Source organism: Aquarana catesbeiana, linkage group LG07, assembly GCF_042186555.1.
Source record: "Aquarana catesbeiana isolate 2022-GZ linkage group LG07, ASM4218655v1, whole genome shotgun sequence".
NCBI lineage: Eukaryota > Metazoa > Chordata > Amphibia > Anura > Ranidae > Aquarana > Aquarana catesbeiana.
In genome coordinates this window covers 163,307,577-163,330,504 of record NC_133330.1, presented here as the reverse complement: position 1 = coordinate 163,330,504, position 22,928 = coordinate 163,307,577, and the positions used below count along the sequence as shown (strand labels likewise).

At 43.2% G+C, this 22,928-nt stretch overlaps 1 protein-coding gene across 6 annotated transcripts in view; it reads left to right on the top strand.

The window, feature by feature from the left end:
• FIRRM (FIGNL1 interacting regulator of recombination and mitosis) overlaps positions 1–22,928 on the top strand; it is a 399,519-nt gene that overhangs the window by 250,706 nt on the left and 125,885 nt on the right. For 5 of the 6 annotated variants that reach the window (XR_012235300.1, XM_073592830.1, XM_073592828.1 and 2 more), the window contains 3 exons: positions 3,603–3,788; positions 14,814–14,936; positions 19,019–19,114. Coding sequence is in view for 5 of the 6 variants with exons in the window: in XM_073592830.1 (XP_073448931.1) it covers positions 3,603–3,788; positions 14,814–14,936; positions 19,019–19,114 (405 nt within the window). In the remaining variant the exon portion in view is untranslated. The remainder of the gene's footprint in view (positions 1–3,602; positions 3,789–14,813; positions 14,937–19,018; positions 19,115–22,928) is intronic. The other variant, XM_073592831.1, reaches the window with a different exon arrangement.

Below are 22,928 nucleotides of genomic sequence, written 5' to 3'. Positions count from 1 at the left end.
CTGGAGTATCTGTACATAGGACGACAATAAACCGTACGCTTCATAGAGTTGGGCTTTATGACAGAGTTGCCAGAAGACCCCCATTACTTTCAGCAAAAAACAAAATGGCATGTTTTGAGTTTGCGAAAAGGCATGTGGGAGACTCCCAAAATGTATGGAGGAAGGTGCTCTGGTCTGATGAGACTAAAATGTAACTTTTTGGCCATCAAAGAAAACGCTATGTCTGGCGCAAACCGAACACATCACATCACCCAAAGAACACCATCCCCACAGTGAAACATGGTGGTGGCAGCATCATGCTGTGGGGATGTTTTTCAGTGGTTGGGACTGGGAAACTGGTCAAAGTTGAGGGAAAGATGAATGGTGCTAAATACAGGGATATTCTTGAGAAAAACCTGTACCACTCTGTGTGTGGTTTGAGCCTAGGACGGAGGTTCACCTTCCAGCAGGACAATGACCCCAAACACACTGCTAAAGCAACACTTGAGTGGTTTAAGGGGAAACATATAAATGTGTAGGAATGGCCTAGTCAAAGCCCAGACTTCAATCCAATAGAAAATCTGTGGTCAGACTTAAAGATTGCTGTTCACAAGTGCAAACCATCCAACTTAAGGAGCTGGAGCAGTTTTGGAAGGAGGAATGGGCAAAAATTCCAGTGGTAAGATGTGGCAATCTCATAGAGGCTTATCCAAAGCTACTTGGAGCTGCGATAGCTGCAAAAGGTGGCTCTACAAAGTATTGACTTTAGGGGGGTGAATAGTTTTATGCACATTGACTTTTTCTGTTTTGTCCTATTTGTTGTTTGCTTCACAATAATAAAAAAAAAAATGTTCAAAGTTGTGGGCATGTTCTGTAAATTAAATGATGCAAATCATAAACAATCTATGTTAATTCCAGGTTGTGAGGCAACAAAACACAAAAAATGCCAAGGGGTTGAATACTTTTGCAAGGAGCTGCAGGATCCCAGTTCAGTACTCAGGCGTCCACAGTTTCTTTGCCTCTTCAGAAACTCCCCAATATCAGGGGAAAGTTCCAACAGGCATTGGCTGCGCCAGTGATGTCGGCATCGCAGTGCATGAGTCTTCTTGGGACAATGTCTTCATGTATCCCGATGATTCCCTGGGCTCACTGATGCAGTGGAAGAAGGTTTGTCTAGCCCAGCCAATCACGATCACCAGCCGGATGCGCCAGAGTCTCTGGTGGTGGACGAGACAAGAAACTCTGGTACAGCATCGTCCATTAGGGCCGCAGCCATGGATTATTGTTACCACAGATGCGAGCGCAGCAGCGTTGGGCACCACCTGCGAGCAACTGAAGATCCAGGGCAGATGGGAATTTCCCACTCAGGGCTTAGTTTCCAAAATTCTGGAACTTCGAGCCATTCATGGCGTTAGCCACCTTGCTGCCTCACATACAGGGTCGCCCAGTCCTGCTCCATCTGGACAACACAGCAGCAGTGTATACAGCGACAAGGCGGGACGCACAGCTAATCCCTCTTGAGTGAGATGGAACCAATCATGACATTGGCACAACAATATCTCCCAGATTTGAGGGCCATATATCTTCCAGGCTGTCAGAATTTGGAAGCAGATCGCCTATCCAGACAATTCAAGGATCCTGAAGTGTTCAAACAAATCATGAGCAGGGGGTATTCGCAACTGGATCTCTTTGCCTCGTCAACCAACTGCAAGGGGAGCCAGTTCCTCTCACGCAACCCTCATCCATTGGAAGTGGGGACAGGACACCTGGACCCATCCTTGGGTTGCACAACTGGTCTATACCTTTCCTCCAATTTCTCTAATCCTGAAAGAGATTGTTGGTAGAGAATCTGACAGTCATTGAAATACTACCCTACTGGCATCGCAGACTATGGTTCTCTCTGGCAATGGATCTCGGCGTGTGCCCACCGATCACTCTGCCGGTGACTCCTCATCTCCTGTCACAAAGAGATATCCTACATCCGCAACCATCTTGTCTGACATTAGCAGCCTGGAGATTGAAAAGCAGGGGTTATAAGAGTTAGGATATTCTCCAGAGGTTATTAGGACTTTACAGAATTCCAGAAAGGGTCAACCAATGCCATCTACTACAGAATATGGGATTGATTCACATGCTTTGCAGTTGCATGTCAGTTCGACCCTAGTTACCCGAATGTGCCTCAAATCCTGTCTTTCCTGCAATTCGGACTGGATTTGGGGCTCAGCCTAAGTTTGCTTAAGGTGCAGATTTCAACCATCTTGGCTTTTACCCAAAAGAAATGGGCAGCAAACATGCTGGTGGAACGCTTCATTACAGCGGTACTTAGACTACGCCCTCCCAAGAGAAATAGGTTCCCTCAATGGGACCTGGCAGTAGTCCTCAATTTTCTAGCAAACCCTCCTTGTGCTCTGACAGAAGACTGTTCACTATGGGGTATCACCTTTAAAGATGGCATGCCTAATAGCCATAACCTCAGGGGGAAGGTTGTCGAAACCTTACACCATATTCCCAGACAGGGTTGTGCTGAGACCATTGGATCACTTTGTCCCAAAAGTGGCATCAGTATTTCACCTCTCCAATGAATGGGTGCTTCCAGCCCTCCCAGCAGAAGCAAATGCTGTCCTGCACAAGTTGGACATTCTCAAAGCCTATCTCCAGGCTACTTCTACATTAAGACGCTCTGACAGACTTTTCATCATACCTACCGGAAAATTTAAAGGGAAAGAGGCATCGGCCAGAACCATTTCGGCCTGGATAGTAAAAACTATTCACCGGGCATATAGAGCAGCCGGGAAGGACCCTCCGGAGGTGGTTAGAGCTCACTCAACCAGTCCGATGTCTTCTTCTTGGACGACACGAGCAGAAGTGTCTCTGGAGACAGTCTGCAAAGCGGCTACAGGGTGGATCCAGCAGCTCTTACTACAGTAGAGTGTTGTGAGGAAAACTATCCAAGCTTCTATGTCTGTTAAATAAAAAAATAAGTTTGCAACATTAAACCCTCCCTCTCAAAAGCTCATTATTTATCATATGTATACTGCCATTGTTGGTGTCAGGAAAATGGAAAATTGTATCAAATACTTACCGTAATTTTCCTTTCCTGACGCCAATACATGGCAGTATACTCACGCTCCCTCTGATCTTTGTGTTTTATACAGAGACTGGTGGAGGTAGCTCTGTCAGACTTTTATAGAGCTAAACAGGTCATGTGAGTGGATATAGGAGCAGAGCTATATCATATGTATGCTGCCATGTATTGGCGTCAGGAAAGGAAAATTACGGTTAGTATTTAATACAATTTTCCATTTTAGTGTCATTATAAACAAGACAAATTATAGAATAAAATGTGCACTTTATATCTACAGGAAGCCTGGCTGTTATAAAACTAATATTGGTCAAAATAGAAAAATATATTTTATCCATAGATTGTAAAGGAAATAAAAGAATTTTCACTAGAAAATATTGCCACGGGAAAGATTGTTTTGGCATCATAAATAGCAAGTTTATTACCAAAACAATAAGCCTGAGAGCTGAAATGTAAAAAATTGCTTTGGTCTGTAAGGTGTATACATCTGAAAGAACTTAACTGGTTAATGTGATCTTTTATACATGTGTCATTTCTTTAGGCGTCTTTTGTCAAAATGTTTCCTCCAGAGCAAGAAGAAAATTTATCTTTCTGGCAACACATTTCACTTTCATCTCTGCCAAGTGCTTGGGGTTCCGAGGTGAAGAAAAGCCTTTATAAAACCGCATTCTTGCAGTGCAAAAAATGTCTGGATAGCATGCAGACACTGGAAGAGTTGCAAAAACTGGTAAATCATTTTCTTTTCTTTTTAATTTGTTTTGAAAACAAACCAGCAAGGAAACTGCTGTTTTCTAGAATGCAGACACAGTTTGTAATTTTCATGTTCCTTACTCTTCAGTTGTATAAGTAGCTCTGCTTATTTAACCACTTCAGCCCCGGAAGGTTCAACCCCCTTAATGACCAGGCCATTTTTTGCGATACGGCACTGCGTTACTTTAACCGCTTGCCGACCAGCCACCGCTGTTTTACTGCGGCCAAATGGCGTGGCTGGGCGAAACGACATTACCTTACGTCGCCTCGCCTTTTGGCCACTAGGGGCGGTGCGCCCGATGCAAGTGCCCCGGGGGCACGATAACCGTTGCGCTCCCGCGATCGCTCATGACCGTGATCTGTGTGTGTAAACAGATCCCGGTTATTTCAGGGGAGTAGAAACAGATCATGTGTTCATACTGTGTATGAACACCGATCTCTCTCTCTCTCTCTCTCTCTCTCTCTCTCTCCTCGACAGTCGCATCCCCCCTACAGTTAGAACATAGTGAGGGAACACAGTTAACCCCTTGATCGCCCCCTAGTGCTAATCCCTTCCCTGCCAGTGACATACAGTAATCGGTGCATTTTTGTAGCACTGATCACTGTTTAATTGTCAATGGTCCCAAAAATGTGTCAAAAGTGTCCGATATGTCCGCCGCAATATCGCAGTCCCGATAAAAATCGCAGATCGCCGCCATTACTAGTAAAAAAATAATAATAAAAATGCTATAAATCTATTCCCTATTTTGTAGACTCTTTTGTGCAAACTAATCAATATACGCTTATTTTTTTATTTTTTACTAAAAATATGTAGAAGAATACATTTTGGCCTAAACTGAGGAAAAAGTTAGTTTTTTTGATAAAAAATGTGGGATATTTATTATAGCAAAATAATATATTTTGTTGTGTTTTTCAAAATTGTCACAGAGGCGATCAAATACCACCAAAAGAAAGCTCTATTTGTAGGAAAAAAATGTACGTCAATTTTGTTTGGGTACAGCGTTGGGCGACCGCACAATTATCAGTTAAAGCGGCACAGTGCCGTATCGCAAAAAATGGCCTGGTCATTGAGCAGCCAAATCTTCTGGGGCTGAAGTGGTTAACAATTGCGCGGTCATGCAACGCTGTACCCAAATAAAATTGATGTCCTATTTTTCCCCATAAATAGAGCTTTTTTTTGGTGGTATTTGATCACCAATGCGGTTTTTATTTTGTGCGCTATAAACAAAAAAAAAGCGCGACAATTTTGAAAAAAATATATACCATTATATATTTTACTTTCTGCTATAAAACACATCCAATAAAAAAATTAAAAAAAAAAACTAATTTCTTTATCAATTTATACCAATGTGTATTCTGCTACTTATTTTTGGTAAAAAAAAATCCCAATAAGCGTATATTGGTTGGTTTGCGCAAAAGTTATCGCATCTACAAACAATGGGATATTTTTATGGCATTTCTATTTATTTTACTAGTAATGGCAGTGATCAGCGATTTTTAGGGGGACTGCGACATTGCGGCGGACAGCGACATTATTACAGTGATCAGTGCTAAAAATATGCACTGTTGCTATACTAATGACACTGGCAGGAAAAGGGTTTACATCAAAGGGTTAAATGTGTCCCTAGGGGTGCTTGCTAACTGTGTGGGGGTTGCTCTGACTGGGGGAAGACAGAGACCTGTGTTCCTGCTTAGCAGAAGATCTCTATCTTCTCCCCTGTCAGACCGCCGTTCTGCCTCTCTTGGGAGCGATCACGAGTGGCCGGCAGACATTGGGTACACAGGACCCACTGATTGGCTCCCCCTCTGTCCGATCTCCAGTCCGATCTCACGTACGCCCCTTAGTGGCTATTGCGTGAAATTACGTACAGGTACGTGATTCGGCGCAATAGAGCCGACCTGCCACAGTACATGTACGTTAGGCGGTTGGCAAGTGGTTAAAGCTAAGTTTGGAAGTTGTGCATTGTACAAATTTGTAGCAATAAGAGATCTGTTTTACAGTGCTTTTTTTGGGGATTAGCCTTTACACCATACGTTTCCTTTCTCTTTATAACCATTCTATTGTTAGCTGTATCAAGGTGTTAACAAAGAATCAAATTACTGCATTTTTCCAAATAATTTGTTTTCCCAAAATATAATTACGTCAGCTCACAAGTGGAAGTTTCTCCTGCAACTATAAAGCCCCATACACACGATCGGACTTTCCAACGGGAAATATTGGATGTCAGGCTGTTGGCTGAAAATCCGACCATGTGTATGCTCCATTGGACAATTGTTGTTGGACTTTCCGCCAACAAATGTTGGCTAGCATGTTTTTAAATTTTCCGCGGACAAATGTGTGTTGATGGATTTTTTCCGAGCGTGTGTACACAAGTCCATCGGACAAAAGTCCAAAGTACAAACACGCATGCGCATGCTCGGAAGCAGAAGCGGTCGGTTTTGTAAACTAGCGTTTGTAATGGGATAATAATTAAGCTTCTTTGCTGGTGATGCTGATGGAGTTATTGCAAACGAATTTTCAAAGGCTTTTTTTTTTTTTTTTTAGTGATATCAAGAACAATATTATTATGTTTTTTTTTTTATTATTTTTACAAGTTACCACAGCACCATTATCCCGTAGTTTTTAAGATCAAAGATACAACTATGTTGATGTCCCTTGTCAATTTTACATTGTATTTTTTAAAATGTAACTGCCTACTCCCAAACTGTCATTTGAAGTAAAACACATAGCCAAGTATTATGCTACTTAATTTTTATTGTGCATTAAAAAAAAAAAAATTAGACACGCTATCTCCCAATAGAACTTAACCAAAAAGTACATTCTATGCATCCAAAAATATAGAAAATATACCAAATCAAATCATTATTAACCAAAAAAAATAATGTCAAAGCAATAACTCCAGGGCCAATAATAAATAACACTTTATCTCCTCTGATTCCACAACATGTCTGGTTGACAAACGGCCGCTCAGAAACTAACTGAAAAGCACGAAATGAAAAACGCAAAAAGAAAAGTGCGAATCAACACTCACCAAACTTCTACTAACACGAAATTAGCAGAAGGAGCCCAAAGGGTGGCGCTAAAGAGCTGAAAAACCACGTAGTACGTCACTATGTTTGTAATTGTTGGCCAACATTTGTGTGACCGTGTGTATGCAAGACAAGTTTGAGCCAACGCCCTTCAGACAAAAGTCCATGGTTTTGTTGGCCAACAATCTGATCGTGTGTACGAGGCTTTAGACTAGGTCTTTGCAACAGACTCCTGTTAGCGTTTTTCAAGCTCTGGTGTTTGTACAGGAAATGAAAGCAGTTTAAACCAGTGTTTTTAAAGCTGAAAATAATCTTCTTTTATTTTGGCTTCTTGGCTTCTCCTTTATCCCTCACCAACATGATTTTTTTAACAATGAAACCGTTCAGTTTTCATTAGAGATCTTATTTAATTTAACCACTTCAGTACCCGGCCATAGTAAAATGACTTCCTTTAATTTTAGGGGGGATATCTGACGCCTGCAGCTAGATGCATCATTCAGATATCATTCTTTGCAGCCGGCGATTCTGTGTACGATAAGAATGATCATAGCGGCAGTTCCGCCGCTTGATCGTTCTTATAGGTTACGGGAGGGGTGACCCCCCTCCCGCCGCCATTCGTGGCTTCTCCAGGCTTTCCCGTGCCATCAGGGGGCCCGGAGAAAGAATCGGCCGGATGAGGATGATAGAGATGACTGGTGACCAGATGGCCGTCGTCATGACGTCACGCCTGGGTACCCGGAAATAAACGAAGCCGCGATCGCGGCTGTCAGCATGAGATCTGTGAATTTTTTTTTTCCCGATCTCATGCTTTCCAGCCTGGAGGAGAGATGTGGGGTCTTATTGACCCCACATCTCTCCATAAGGAGGACCTGTCACATAGATTCCTATTACAAGGGATGTTTAAAAAATGTAAAAAACAGTGTAAAAATAAAAAAAATTAAGTAAAATAAAAAAAAAAATAATAAAAAAAAAATTTAAAACTCCCCTGTCCCCGGTAGCTCGCGCTCAGAAGCGAACGCACACGCAAGTACCGCCCACATGTGTAAACTCCGCTCAAACCACACATGTGAGGTATCGCCGCGTGCGTTAGACCTCCTCTGTAATGCTAAACTGGTAACTTGTAAAAAATTTTTAAAGCGTCGCCTGTGGAGATTTTTAAGTTATGAAGTTTGGCGCCATTCCATGATTGTGTGCATTTGTAAAGCGTGACATGTTAGGTATCTATTTACTCCGCGTAACATCATCTTTCACATTATACAAAAAAATTGGGCTAAATTTACTGTTTTGTTATTTTTAATTCATTAAACAGTTTTTTTTTTTTTTTTTTAAAAGGCATTTGAAAAATTATTGCGCAAATACCGTGTGAGATGAAAAGTTGCAATGACCGCCATTTTATTCCCTAGGGTGTCTGCTAACAAAAACATATATAATGTTTGGGGGTTCTGAGTAATTTTTCTAGCAAAAAAAAATTATGACTTTTACATGAAGGAGAGAAGTGCCAGAATAGGCCCGGTATTGAAGTGGTTAAGACTCGGTGACAGGGTATCTGTGCTTTTCTATGCATTTCAGGCAGATCAGGGCCCAGCAGGGGAAGAGCCGATCGGGTGCTGTACATGACTAATAGTCCAAAGGGTAGCAATATGGCACAGCAAGGGCAAGTCCTGAGGGGTAATATAGTACAACAACCGGTGCACAAGGGGCAAACCTAAGGAACACGATGGACAAACAATGGGGACGCAGAGCAGTAAGCACAGAATAACAGTCACAAGACAGCAACCACTGTTCAGGAATCACAGGGCATCAGAGGAGACTACTCACACTGGCAGCTTCTGAAGATCATAGTGTGTCAAGCAGCAGGTGAAGGGTCAGAGTTGAGCAGATGAGACACCTGGATGCACGGAAAGGAAGAGCAGGTTCTGTGCATTCACAGCTTGGAGTGCACCCAGGCAGCAGGGAAGCATGAGGATCAGAAGCAAAAGAGCAGGGTCATCCACAGAAAAAGGGCTGGCAGAGTCCTGCAGGGGGTGGTTGCTGGATCCAGGAGAAGGTTAAGATGACCTTGCTGCAGCATCGGGTTTACCGGGTAGCAGGGCAACCCACAAGTAGGGGTGAAGGATGAAGATGACAGAGTGGCACTGGAACAAGGCTCCTGGGCCAAAGCAGGCAGAAAGATTCTGGAGATCCAGTTGCAGTCTTGAGCCCCCACAGGTTCTGGCAGCAAGTGATTCCTGTTGTTCCAGTGTCCAGAAAGTAGCACAGACAATAAAGAACTACAAGTCCCAGCAGTCCTAGTGTCCAGGAAGCAGCACCCAGTCCATACTGAACTATCAGTCTCAGCAGTTGTACGCACCTTCCAGTCTCCTCCTAATGAGGCCTGCAGCAATGAGTTCCTCTGTCTATCACTGGAATAAACCCAGAATGGTCTGACCCCTTTCTCTCAGCATAGGTATGGTACTTTGAATTTGGCTGAAATCTCAGCTCCCAAATTGCAGATGTTGAGGTGTCTGTCTTTTTCCTGGTACAGGATACAATAATTTATGTGCTATCTGCTGAGAGGAGCCTCCTCTCACACCTGGTTGGGCACAGGAACTCACAGATCTATTGTTCAGATAAGCTGACTTCTTTACTCCCAGCCACTGGATTAGAAGTTGTTGATTTCACACAAAATCGAATATTTTTGACCTACGTTACAAGTGGGTGTCAATCTGGGGGAGTTGGCAGTCTTATGCAGGGTGCATTTGCACGTGGAACACCCTAAGCACTAAAATTACATAAATGAAAAGTGTGGACCAGGGACAGTAAACCTGGGGAGGAAAGAGATAAATGACACCGGATGTAGGGGGAGATAGAGGCAGGTACGCAGAGAAGATTATGAGGTGAAGGGGCTCAATGCAAGTTGTAAATGTTTACCAAATTAATCTTTGAATCATCTTTTATCTCTCTTGGCTTTACTAAAACTTACAAAAATTCAGAAGAGAACACGCAACATGTTCTTAGCAATGTAAGCTAAAAAAAAAAATCTAAGTATGCCTATGATGTGTTAGAAATGCTGTATCTTACTAATTGACACCTTTGTGTAAAAAAGCAAAAAAATTAAAAAACACATTTTAATTATCTTTCCTTCATTTTCCAAAAACTTGTGGCAAATTTTTTTTTTCCAAAGACTCATTTTGCCTCTTAGAAAATACTTTGGAGTATTTTCTTTCCAAAATGACATAATTTTGTGGGCGTTTCCTAGGGCCTCAAAAAATGTGATAGGTAGTCAGGAAAATGGATGCATAATTTTACACTCCTTGAAAGCCCAAAGGTGCTCCTTGGATTTTAGGCCCCTTTATGTGGCTAGGCTGTGAAAAAGTCTCACATGTGGTATCCCCATAAGTAAGAGGCATAGCCGAATGTGTTTTTGGGTGTAAATATAAGTAAGCCTATACTGCATGTGAGACGTAACTTGTTAAAACGACTTTGTGAAAAAAATTACAAAAACGCACCATGCCTCTTACTAAATACCTTGGACTGTCTACTTTCCAAAAAGGGGACATTTGTGGGGTATTTTCTACCTTCCTGACATGGTAGGGCCTCAAGAAATGAGATAGGCAGTCAGTACATCAGGACTGATCAGTTTTCAAATATACACTATATTACCAATAGTATTGGGATGCCTGCCTTTGCAGGCACATGACCTTTAATGATATCCCAGTCTTAGTCCGTAGGGTTCAATATTGAGTTGGCCCACCCTTTGCAACTATAATAGCTTCAAATCTTCTGGGAAGGCTGTCCACAAGGTTTAGGAGTGTGTCTATGGCAATGTTTGACCATTCTTCCAGAAGCATTTGTGTGAGGTCAGGCACTGATGTTGGACAAGAAGGCCTGGCTCGCAGCCTTTGCTCTAATTGTTCCCAAAGATGTTCTATTGGCTGAGGTCCAAATCATTTCATGGAGGGGGTATTATGGTATGGGGTTGCTTTTCAGGGATTTGGTTTGGCCCCTTAGTTCCAGTGAAGGAAAATCTTAAGGTGTCAACATACCAAGACATTTTGGACAATTTCATGCTTCCATCTTTGTGGGAACAGTTTGGGGATGGCCCCTTTCTGTTCCAACATGACTGCGCACCAGTGCACAAACAAGGTCCATAAAGACATGGATGAGTAAGTTTGGGGTGGAGGAACTTGACTGGCCTGCGCAGAGTACTGACCTCAACCCGATAGAACACCTTTTGGGATGAATTAATGAATTAGAGCGGAGACTGCGAGCCAGGCCTTCGCATCCACATGCCTGACCTCACAAATGTGCTTCTGGAAGAATATTCAAACATTCCCATAGACACACTCCTAAACCTTGTAGACAGCCTTCCCAGAAGACTTGAAGCTGTTATAGCTGCAAAGGGTGGGCCAACTCAATATTGAAGCCTACTGACTAAGACTGGGATGCCATTAACGTTCATGTGCGTGTAAAGGCAGGTGTCCCAATACTTTTGGTAAAATAGTGTATATTCCATAGTTTATAGACTCTCTAACTTTCACACAGACTAAATAATATACACTGACTTGGGTTATTTTTACAAAAAAATGTAGCAGAATACATTTTGGCCTAAATTTATTAACCACTTGCCGACCGACTTACGCCGATATACGTCCGCTAAGTGGCACGGGTGCGCAAAACGACATACCCGTACGTCACTCCGTCATCGGCGGCTAGCGGGCGCGTTCCCGTGGACTTCATATCCGCTGGTGGCCTGCGATCGTGGCACGGAGAGGCGGAATGGGGAGATGCTTATGTAAACAAGGCATTTCCCTGTTCTGCCTAGCAACATGACCAGGGATCTACTGCTCCCAGTGATCGGAGCAATGATCTCTGTCATGTTCTAGTGAGCCCATCCCCCCTACAGTTAGAACACACTGAGGGAACACACTTAACCCCTTGATCGCCCCCTAGTGTTAATCCTTTCCCTGCCAGTGACATTTACACAGTAATCAGTGCATTTTTATAGCACTGATCGCTGTATAAATGCCAGTGGTCCCAAAATAGTGTCAAAAGTGTCACTATAAAAATCGCAGATCGCCGCCATTACTAATAAAAAAAAACAATAAAAATGGCATAAATCTATCCCCTATAATGTAGACGCGATAACTTTTACGCAAACCAATCAATATACGCTTATTGCGATTTTTTTTTTTCCCAACAATATGTAGAAGAATACATGTTGGCCTAAACTGAGGAAGAAATTTGTTTGCTTTATATTTTTGGGGGGTATTATACCGGTAGCAAAAAGTTAAAAAATATTGCTTTTTTTATTCCAAAATTGTCGCTTTTAGTTTGTTTATAGCTAGGGTTGTCCCGATACCACTTTTTTAGGACCGAGTACAAGTACCGATACTTTTTTCAAGTACTCGCCGATACCGATTACTGATACTTTTTTTTTAATGTCACGTGACAGTTTTTTTTTTTGCTATTTTTTGGGGGGGGGGGGGTTTGAACGTTGTATGTGTGTGTGTTTGTTTTTTTTTTTTACAATTTTTATTTTTGACAATAATATTTTTTTATTCTTTATTGTTTTTTTTTTTTTGTTTGTTTTTTAATCAGCCTTGTTGGGGGACTTTGGTGAAATATCAGGGGTCTTAACAGACCTCTGATATCTCCCCCTTGAGACAGAGAAAGAGAGAGAAGATAGAGATTCCCCAGTCCCTTTCTCTGCAGCCTCAGCTGCACTGAGAATGAATGGAGAGAAGACAGCGGCTCCTCTCCATTCATAAACTGAGACATCGTAATCACAGGAGGTTACAATGTTTCAGTTATGTGAATGGACAGAGTCAGCTGACTCTATCCATACACAAAGGAAGGAGGAGGGGGACGGAGGAACTGAGGGGGAGAACGGAGAGGACAGATAAGGAGAGAGGAACGGAGGGGGAGAACGGAGGGGGACAGATAAGGAGAGAGGAACGGAGGGGGACAGATAAGGAGAGAGGAACGGAGGGGGACAGATAAGGAGAGAGGAACGGAGGGGGAGAACAGAGGGGGACAGATAAGGAGAGAGGAACGGAGGGGGACAGATAAGGAGAGAGGAACGGAGGGGGACAGAAAAGGAGAGAGGAACGGAGGGGGACAGATAAGGAGAGAGGAACGGAGGGGGAGAACGGAGGGGGACAGATAAGGAGAGAGGAACGGAGGGGGACAGATAAGGAGAGAGGAACGGAGGGGGAGAACGGAGGGGGACAGATAAGGAGAGAGGAACGGAGGGGGACAGATAAGGAGAGAGGAACGGAGGGGGAGAACGGAGGGGGACAGATAAGGAGAGAGGAATGCAGGGGACAGCGGAGAGGCACAGAGGAAAGGAGGGGGCATGGAGGAGGATGCAGTGACAGTCAGCGCTGAGCGATCACCGCTGTATGTCACTAAAGCTGGTGAAAGCCACTGGGGGAGAATCTTGTAACTCCCCCACGCGCCGATCACAGCTGTCCTCTAGGTATCGGGGGAAGCATCGGAAGTATTTGCCCGAGTACAAATACAAATCGCAGAGGTGATCAAATACCACCAAAAGAAAGCTCTATTTGTGTGAAAAAAAGGGGGTAAATTTTGTTTGGGTACAGCGTCACACGACCGCGCAATTGTCAGTTAAAGCGTCACGGTGCCGTATCGCAAAAAACGGCTTGGTCAGGAGGGGGGTAAATAGTTCTGGGGCTGAAGTGGTTAAGAAAGATAATTATTTGCAAAATGTTATAACAGAAACAAAGAAAAATTTGCTTTTTTTTTTAATTGTTTACCGTTTGTTTATATAGCATTAACTAAAAAAAAAACAGGGGTGATTAAATATTACTAAAAGAATGCCACCACCATAAAGTTCTGTCTGTTTCAAAAAATGTCACTTGAGTACATTGTTGCATGACTGATTAATTGTCATACAGAGTGACAGCGCTGAAAAATTAAAAATGGCCTGGGCAGAAAGGGGGTGAAAATGTCTGGTATTGAGGTAGTTAAAAAGCATTTAGGACTCATGCACATGGACGCTTTTGTCCATAGAACATAAAACTGGGAAGGCACAGGTGCAGCATGCAGCTCACTGTCAGCAGCCTGTCAAAATTGATGAGAGGCTGCAACATGTAGTGGCTGTACACTGTTCTGAATGGTACTCATGTACTGTGCCATATGCGTACAGGAACGTATGTCCCATATGCAGACATTGTGCTCTCCCAGTATGCATGCTGCCATGTAAGAGAGTTCTGCTTGGAACTGTATACAGTTGCCATGTATTGCAGCCTCTCATTGATTTTGACAGACTGCTGGCAGTGGGCTGTATCCTGCACCTGTGCCTCCCGGCCACCCCAATATGCCCCGTTTTTACACTCTATAAGCAAAAGTGCCTGTGTGCATGAGGCATATGATGTGGCAGGGAAAGGTATTTAAGGCAGAATCTGCTTGTAAACAGTAGCTGTGTGTAGCTAGTAAGCATCATAGTTTAGGCAATGTTTTATGTTTACTGGTTGTGTTACTCTTCGTATAGCCTAAAATCCACCACCAAGCACCCAACAGGGCACGTACTTAACCTAAGTGCACTACCACACACAGGATGGTCCTAATGCCAGCGCTTTAAAACCAACCTGTGTGCAGTCAAGCAGCTTACATAGGTGCGTGACCTTTCGGGTACCTGGTGGTAGTTTTTAAGCAGCAGGAACAGCATAGCCTGTAAGATCTGTGTATGCTAGAGATTGGGCCTGATGTTACACATGAAAATAAATCTTAAGCTTTTCACTTATCAGTTAATGCCGTATCCACATACTGTTTCTGGTCAGGTCTGTATTGAGAATAAAGGCCTTGTAGTAATTGTGAATTAATGAAAGCAAGCATTTTTTCATCTGATTACTGAATTTTTAGCATGAAAAATAAGTTATGAATCCAGATATGTCATCACTTAATCAAGAAATGAATCGTGCATTTTCCTTTGTTACATATTTAATGATATGATTTTTGAATTTCATAGAATGTGTCACTATCTGCACTGTTGATGGCATGCCGTTCTTCTGGAAGGTTACTCGATTCAGAACAGCACTCTGATGTGGCTGTGATTATAGTCCAGTTGGTTCCCCTTTTTTTTCAAAATCAGGTAAAATATAGAGAACAATTTTTAAATGGTGTTGGTATAGTAATTTAAAGTGGTTGTAAACCACATATACCCAGTGAAGTGACTAGCTTTAGGTGATACACAGAGATGAAATAAATCATCCTACATATAGTAAGTATACCTCTTTATCTGTAGTCATCTCTTCTCTACAGCCATTCAGAGTGCAGAATTTAAACAGCTTGTCTGAGCTTTCAGGCCCCATTCACACTTGGGCAATTGGTAATTGCTGCCAGGATTGGCATGTTTCTACTCTCAATCCAAAATCGTGGCAAATTCCGTGACTCCTGTTTTGGGTGCCATTCATCCTTAATGACATTCTAAACACAGTGGGAATTTTCCACAATTGTCAGGCATGTAAAAAATGCTCCAAATATTTGGTCTCTGAGCTTCTTTGCCACAACAAACGTGCATAGGGCAGCTTATTCGAGAAAATGACTTGGCCCTTTGCGCAACAGATGGAATTACGTGAAAATCTTGCACATAAAATCGTGAGCGGGGACATGAGTTCCCGCTATACAAACTGTGAATGGGACCTCAGAAAGCAGGGTAAAGCGGAAGTAAACCCATCCATAAAACATTTTCATTTTCAGCATATGCCGGAAGTGTAACACTCCCATTGGTTATGCTCTCAACCAAACTGTCAAACCATCCAATGGCTGGTGTCATAACTGATCACATGTGGATCATCATGGCAGTTATAGATTAAACCGAGGCAAAGATGGCAGCTTCCTTGGCTGAAAACAATAGGAGGGTTTAAGTACACTTTAAGTTACACACTATATATCTCAGTAAGGCGAGTTCTGAGAGCTGATTAGAGGTAAGGGACACACTCCCCTTCACACAGCACACAAACAGCGATAAGGCTGTCAATCTCATGCTATGTGCTAGAGCTCCCTTCCCTGTTACCTTATGTCTCATGGTGTCAGGAAAACCTGTCAGAAGTGACTCATTCAGATAGGAGAAGAATGAGGCAGCGGACAGACATGACGCTTAGCGCTTTGGATTGAGTCAATTACACACTATAGAGGGATATGCTTTATTCATAATTCATGTCAGAGGTTTGCAACCACTGTAATACAGAAGTTTATGCATTTAAAACTGCCTGCAGAATGAAAACAACAATGCTATATTTTATTGATCAGTTTACATATACACCATTACTTACAATAGCCTTATGCCAGCACATACAACTTAGTTGTCAGAATTGTGAGACCTTGACTTTAGTATATACGGGCAGGTGGCCCTTAGTAATGTAGTTCGCTTTGTGTAGCCATGAAATATTTGTACACACAATTTGTTACTGGGCACTTAAAACCCCTTCCTGCCCAGACCAATTTTCAGCTTTCAGCACTCTCACACTTTGAATGACAGTTGCGCGGTCATGCAACACTTTACCCAAATTTAGCTTTAGCTCTGAAGGCATAGGGAATCTTGTGAATTTGATGGATAGATGAATGCAGCATGTTATCAGAAAATACTGAGAGACAATTTGCATTCTTCTGAACTGAAACCTGCACATGGGACGCTCTTGGGCTTTCCAGCACGACAATGACCCTAAGCACAAGGCTAAGTTGACCCGCCAGTGGTTACAGCAGAAAAAGTGAAGGTTCTGGAATGGCCATCACTGTCTCCTGACCTTATAATCATCAACCACTCTGGAGAGATCTGAAACGTGCGGTTCATGCAAGTCGACCAAAGACTTTGCATGACCTGGAGGTATTTTGCCATGACGAATGGGCAGTTATACCTCCTGCAAGAATTAGGGGACTCGTAGACAACTATTACAGAAGACTGCATGCGTCTTTGATGCTAAAGGGGGCAATACACAGTAAGGGTATGTGAAGAGTAAAGAAAATTGCTGCACTGAACCACTCAATGGAAAGCTGCTAATATTACTAAACCAACAAAGTCCAAGTGAAATATATAAACAAAAGTGTAGCGCTGAATATACCAGAATGGATAAGGTGGACCAAGGTATATAATTACGAATGGTGAATATGAGTCCTATGACACAAGATAAAAATGGTGTAATATTCAAAAACCTTGTGAGGATATGAAAAACAATAATGTGTAGTGACTATAATAATAATTCCTCAGTGACAAATGATGGGATGATGAAGGCAAAAAGATAGCTGTGTGGCACATACTAAATGGGATGGACATTCGTCTAATGGAAAGTTGTAGATAAATACTTCTTACCAGACAAGGTGGACCCACCTGTCATACGACAGTGGGTCAATTGGGCTTATGTTGGCTGAAAGCCAGATGCTCATCGGTAGTACCAGCTCAGATACAGATGAAGCCTGTAGAGTGATCACTCCAGAAGCAGACATTTGATCGATCAACAAAAATTGATCCAGGTATGGCAACCAAATATCCAGAACTCAGACAGGTCTTCCAAGCAGATAGAGATAGGACCATTTGAACCATATTACAAAAAAAGAAAAACGGCTCCATATAGTGCAGGTCATAAAAAGGAGAAGATTTTTAATCTCATAAAAGATACAAACATCAATAACAGATGGCTGCATAAAATGTGATCACAAAAACATATAGTAGTAAAAGCAATGTGGGAAGCACATACAGCAATCCCGACGCGTTTTGACTCAAAGGCCTTCAACTGGGGCATAACACAGCTCCCCCACATTGCTCATATATATAACATATCTCATTAGCCATAAGGGAGGAGGAAGACTCGGCCCTCAGACTGTAGACCGAAAATGGTGGCCCCCAGTGTGAGTTCCATGCCTCATTATGGAGACCTGTATATTGAATCTCTCCAATATGAAAAACCAGATGGTTTTACCTGCTAAATGGGACCCGGAACTCATGCTGAGGGCCACCATTTCCGGTCTACAGTCCGAGGACGGAGTCTTCCTCCTCCCTTATGGCTAATGAGATATATTATATATATGAGCAATGTGGGGGAGCTGTGTTATGCCCCAGTTGAAGGCCTCTAGGTCAAAACGTGTCGGGATTGCTGTACGTGCTTCCCACATTGCTTTTACTACTATATGTTTTTGTGATCACATTTTATGCAGCCATCTGTTATTGATGTTTGTATCTTTTATGAAATTAAAAATCTTCTCCTTTTTATTAGCTGCACCGTATGGAGCCTTTTTTCTTTTTTTGTAACATGGTTCAAATGTGACAACATCCTATTTGTTACTGGCTCCTGGTACAGACCCTCCATTGAGGTCCAATCTCTATCTGCTTGGAAGACCTGTCTGAGTTCTGGATATTTGGTTGCCATACCTGGATCCATTGTTAAACGATCAAACGTCTGCTTCTGGAGTGATCACTCTACAGGCTTCATCTGTATCTGAGCTGGTGCTAACGATGAGCATCTGGCTTTCGGCCAACATAAGCCCGATTGACCCACTGTGGTATGACAGGTGGGTCCACCTTGTCTGGTAAGAAGTATTTATCTAGAACTTTCCATTAGACAAATGTCCATCCCGTTTTCTATGTGCCACACAGCTTCTTGCCTGCATCATCCCATCATTTGTCACTGAGGAATTAACTACAGTCATCTGATTGGACTCAACTGCCATAAAGTTCACCTATACTTCCTCTTTTTAGTGTTTGGACTTTATTATAGTCACTACACATTAATGTTTTCCATATCCTCACAAGGTTTTTTAATATTACACCATTTTTATCTTGTCATAACACTCATATTCACCATTTGTAATTATATACTTTGGTCCACCTTATCCATGGTGTTCCATTCTGGTATATTCAGTGCTACACTTTTGTTTATATAAGAACTAAGGGTATGCAGACTTTTGGACAGGGGTTGTTTCATTTGTCTAATAGGTGCCATTCAGTTATGACCTACAGTTGAATATGAACCCCCTAAAATTAATTTAAAAAATGTGTTTTGCCTGCTCACTTATGTTTTCTTTAAAAATGGTACATACTGTATATTGCCAATTCTCCAGGTGTATACAAACTTTTGAGCACAACTGTATGTTAGAATCAACATATTCTGGTATGTTAATATTTTACTATTAAAATAAACATGTAATAATAATGAGAACATCTGGCCTTTTCTTCATCAGGTCTCTGGACATCCTCTTCTGCAAGAAACATTTTGCCTTTTTCTAGATCTTTTTTCATATATTGCAAGGAAAACAGAACCTGCCAAGTTAATACAGGTACTACTTGAGTCACAGAGCCTTTTTCCTCTATTAGTCCTCTTGAGTTCCAGAACATTTTTTTTTTCATTTTGGAGATATCTCGATTCACACCTTTTAGCTTTTGTATTCTACAGTAACATATTATATATGGTTATATATATTTTTTTATTTTAGGAGGGACAGATAGGACTTTATGGTAGAGGGTTTGCATAAATATACTTTTAATTCCTGCAATATCCACACCCCCTAGATGTTTATCCCAAAATAAAAGCCTCAGACTGCGTTGATTAACATAATATCACATTAGTGTGATTTAAATGTATCATAGCTATATAATAAATGTAACAAGCCCCTTGCTAGCTCGATTCCACTCCCGACACTCCTCTGCTGCTATAGAATCAGATTGCAGATCGCAACATCTGACTGTTCGGTCATCCGATGCTCCGGGATTAGAACTACAGCTATGTGCCCTTCTAACCCAGTTGTGATAGCTCAGAACAAATTCCAGGCAGGCTGTATGTAAGTTCAAACAGGAATCTCCTTTATTGGAAAATACAGGCTCTTTTATACACTAAAAGTGGAGGTGCATACCTCCGGCTCATATTACTCTAACAATACACCTGTAACATAATTAACCTAATTAACATGGGCTAATTAACTAATCCCTTTAGACATTCTAGATGACTGAGACATGACCTTTAGGCCAGGCTGGTCGTCTTGTAGCTCAGAAAACCCAATCAACATTATCACAATGGCAGAGTTAATTAACACAAACAGCAATGGCTCTTAGATCCCATACTAGAGACTTAGTTACAATACACATTCTAGCAGGCAACAGACAAACAGGTGCTGGAATTTACATCAGCATCTCCTAACAGTATCTGTCCCAGCATTATAAATCAGCCACTATTTCAAATATGGCAAATCCAGGGTCCCCAGAGTCTGTGTGTCCTGGGGGACCAGGACCCGAATCCATAGTAATACCACCTCAAGCGTCCCCAGGCAATACAGCTCACAAAGAGCACCGTTCCCCCAAATGCCAGGGCCCACGATCGATCGGCAAGAAGCTAGCATTCAGTCCCCTCCAAAAGTCTCTCTCCCGGCTAGGTCTGTCACATTTCTCCCCTTTCGGCAGGAGACTAACACAGGAGGAGACCCCAGAAGGGTTGACTCCGAAGTTAGTCAGTAGTTCCAGACCTCTAATGCCTGTACCCACACAGTACCCCAAACAAATTGTTCCAAACAAAGCATTACTCACCCAGCCAACCTCTGCCTCTCTCAGAGAACATATCTGCCGCTGGGCGCTGGGGAGAGGCCTGGACTGGCCCTTCTCCCTGGAGTCCTTTCTGCCGCTGGAGAGAAGACAGGATGTCTGGGCTCACTCCGTCATGCTGTTGGGGATCTGGGCTGACTGCCCAGTATCCCTGGGGTATACAGGTGGAGACTGAAGTCCCATCCACCTTCACAGGAAAACAATCCTCTGTTAGTTGAGGGCAGAGTCCAGCAGTACTCGGCCCTGTTGCCAGCCCTTCTGCTGGAAACCCCACACCATCTGCTCCGGCTAACTGTTGGGGAGGGACAACACACACCTCCTCTCCCTTCTCCCCCTGTATCTGCTGCTGGTGTCTGGGGATAAAGGTTCACCATCTCCTCTCCGTGGAACCCAGAAGATGCTATTAGTGCTGGGCAGAGGTTAGCAGAGCTCTGCCCTGTTGTCAGCACTTCAGGTTTGGGGACGGCAATCTTCAGATTTTCCACTGCCGATTCTCTGGCATGCTGCTGGACAGGCACATTCCTCCATCCAAGATCATCCCATGCAGAAACAGGTTCATCAAGGTCAGTCAGCACTTGCTGCATCCGCCATAAGACCTCCGCCTCCATAGCTGCAGGGGCAGGTTGGCAAAGCACACTGTTACTCTGCCACATTGTCAACTCTTCAGCAAGGATTTCAGAGTTGTCAACTGGTATTTCCTGATAGTCCCAAGCAAAGGGAGCCCCACTCTGCTGCTGAGCAGAGTCTAGCAGCTGTCTGTAGGCCATCTCAAGCTCCCATTCCTGAACGGCCAGAAACTCCAAATCTTCCTGTGCCCAGTGCACTTCCGAGACATTCAGTCTCCGCTCTCTGTGCTCCATTATTTCCTCCAAACGCCACTACCGATCACTCCCAAAGTCAGGGTCCCTGGACAGCCTCCAGTACAACAATCCCAGGCCATCGTAGTCAAAGCCTTCCGTGGGGCTGTCATCCGCTGTCCACGGGCACACTTGGGCTACATACCACTGGAGGGCTCTGTAGCTCTCGTCCAACCGCATTTCTGCCCAGATCAGCCTGCTTAACTCAGCTGTCCACTCCTGGTTCGGCTGTTCCCCCAATAACCGCAATCGTACTTCATACTGTGACCAGTACCTTACATGGATGGAGGGGAGAACTTTTCCCTGGTGTCGCTGCTCACGGGCTAGCGCTCCCTTCCAGAGTTCACAGCGGATAAAATCAAACCATTTCAGCAGGACCTGCTCTGATACTGGTCCTCTGTGCTGTATCTGCTTCTCTCGCAACCTCCTTCTGAATTCCTCATCCATTGTGGCTGGTATCTCTCCTCTCCTGCTATCTGGACCTTGGATCCAGGTAATGGTTTGGATGTGTTCACGGCAAGGAAGCACGATCCCACCATTCCCTCCACAGCTCTCAAGTAAGTCTTTCAGTGTGGCTCTCCTGCAGGCTGGTTTGGAGTGTCCCAGTAACTGGAGAGCAAATCCCACGGCTACCAACCAATGTAACGAGCCCCTTGCACGCTCGATTCCACTCTCCCGACACTCCTCTGCTGCTATAGAATCAGATTGCAGATCGCAACATCTGACTGTTCGGTCATCCTATGCTCCGGGATTAGAACTACAGCTATGTACCGTTCTAACCCAGTTGTGATAGCTCAGAACAAACACCAGGCAGGCTGTATGTAAGTTCAAACAGGAATCTCCTTTATTGGAAAATACAGGCTTTTTTATACACTAAAAGTGGAGGTGCATACCTCCGGCTCATATTACTCTAACAATACACCTGTAACATAATTAACATGGGCTAATTAACTAATCCCTTTAGACAGCCTAGATGACTGAGACATGACCTTTAGGCCAGGCTGGTCGTCTTGTAGCTCAGAAAACCCAATCAACATTATCACAATGGCAGATTTAATTAACACAAACAACAATGGGGATCTAATGACTCTTAGATCCCATACTAGAGACTTAGTTACAATACACATTCTAGCAGGCAACAGACAGACAGGTGCTGGAATTTACATCAGCATCTCCTAACAGTATCTGTCCCAGCATTATGAATCAGCCACTATTTCAAATATGGCAAATCCAGGGTCCCCAGAGTCTGTGTGTCCTGGGGGACCAGGACCCGAATCCATAGTAGTACCACCTCAAGGGTCCCCAGGCATACAGCTCACAAAGAGCACCATTCCCCCCAAATGCCAGGGCCCACGATCGATCGGCAAGAGGCTAACATTCAGTCCCCTCCAAAAGTCTCTCTCCCGGCTAGGTCTGTCACAATAAAGTTAAAAGTTTGTGTTTTACTTTAGGAGAATTTTATTCCCCCTTAAACTCTACCTAACCAGAACATGGTTAGGTTCATTCTTCACGTGGGGAAAGCTGGAGTTGTATTAGGGGCTCATGATTTGCTTGTATGTATCAGCTAATTTAAAGAGCATCTATCCCAGGGATGTGCACTTAGCGGACCTCCAGTTGTTGCAGAACTACAACTCCCATGAGGCATAGCAAGACTCTAACAGCCAAAAAGCATGAAACCCAGAGGTGTGGTAGTTTTGCAACA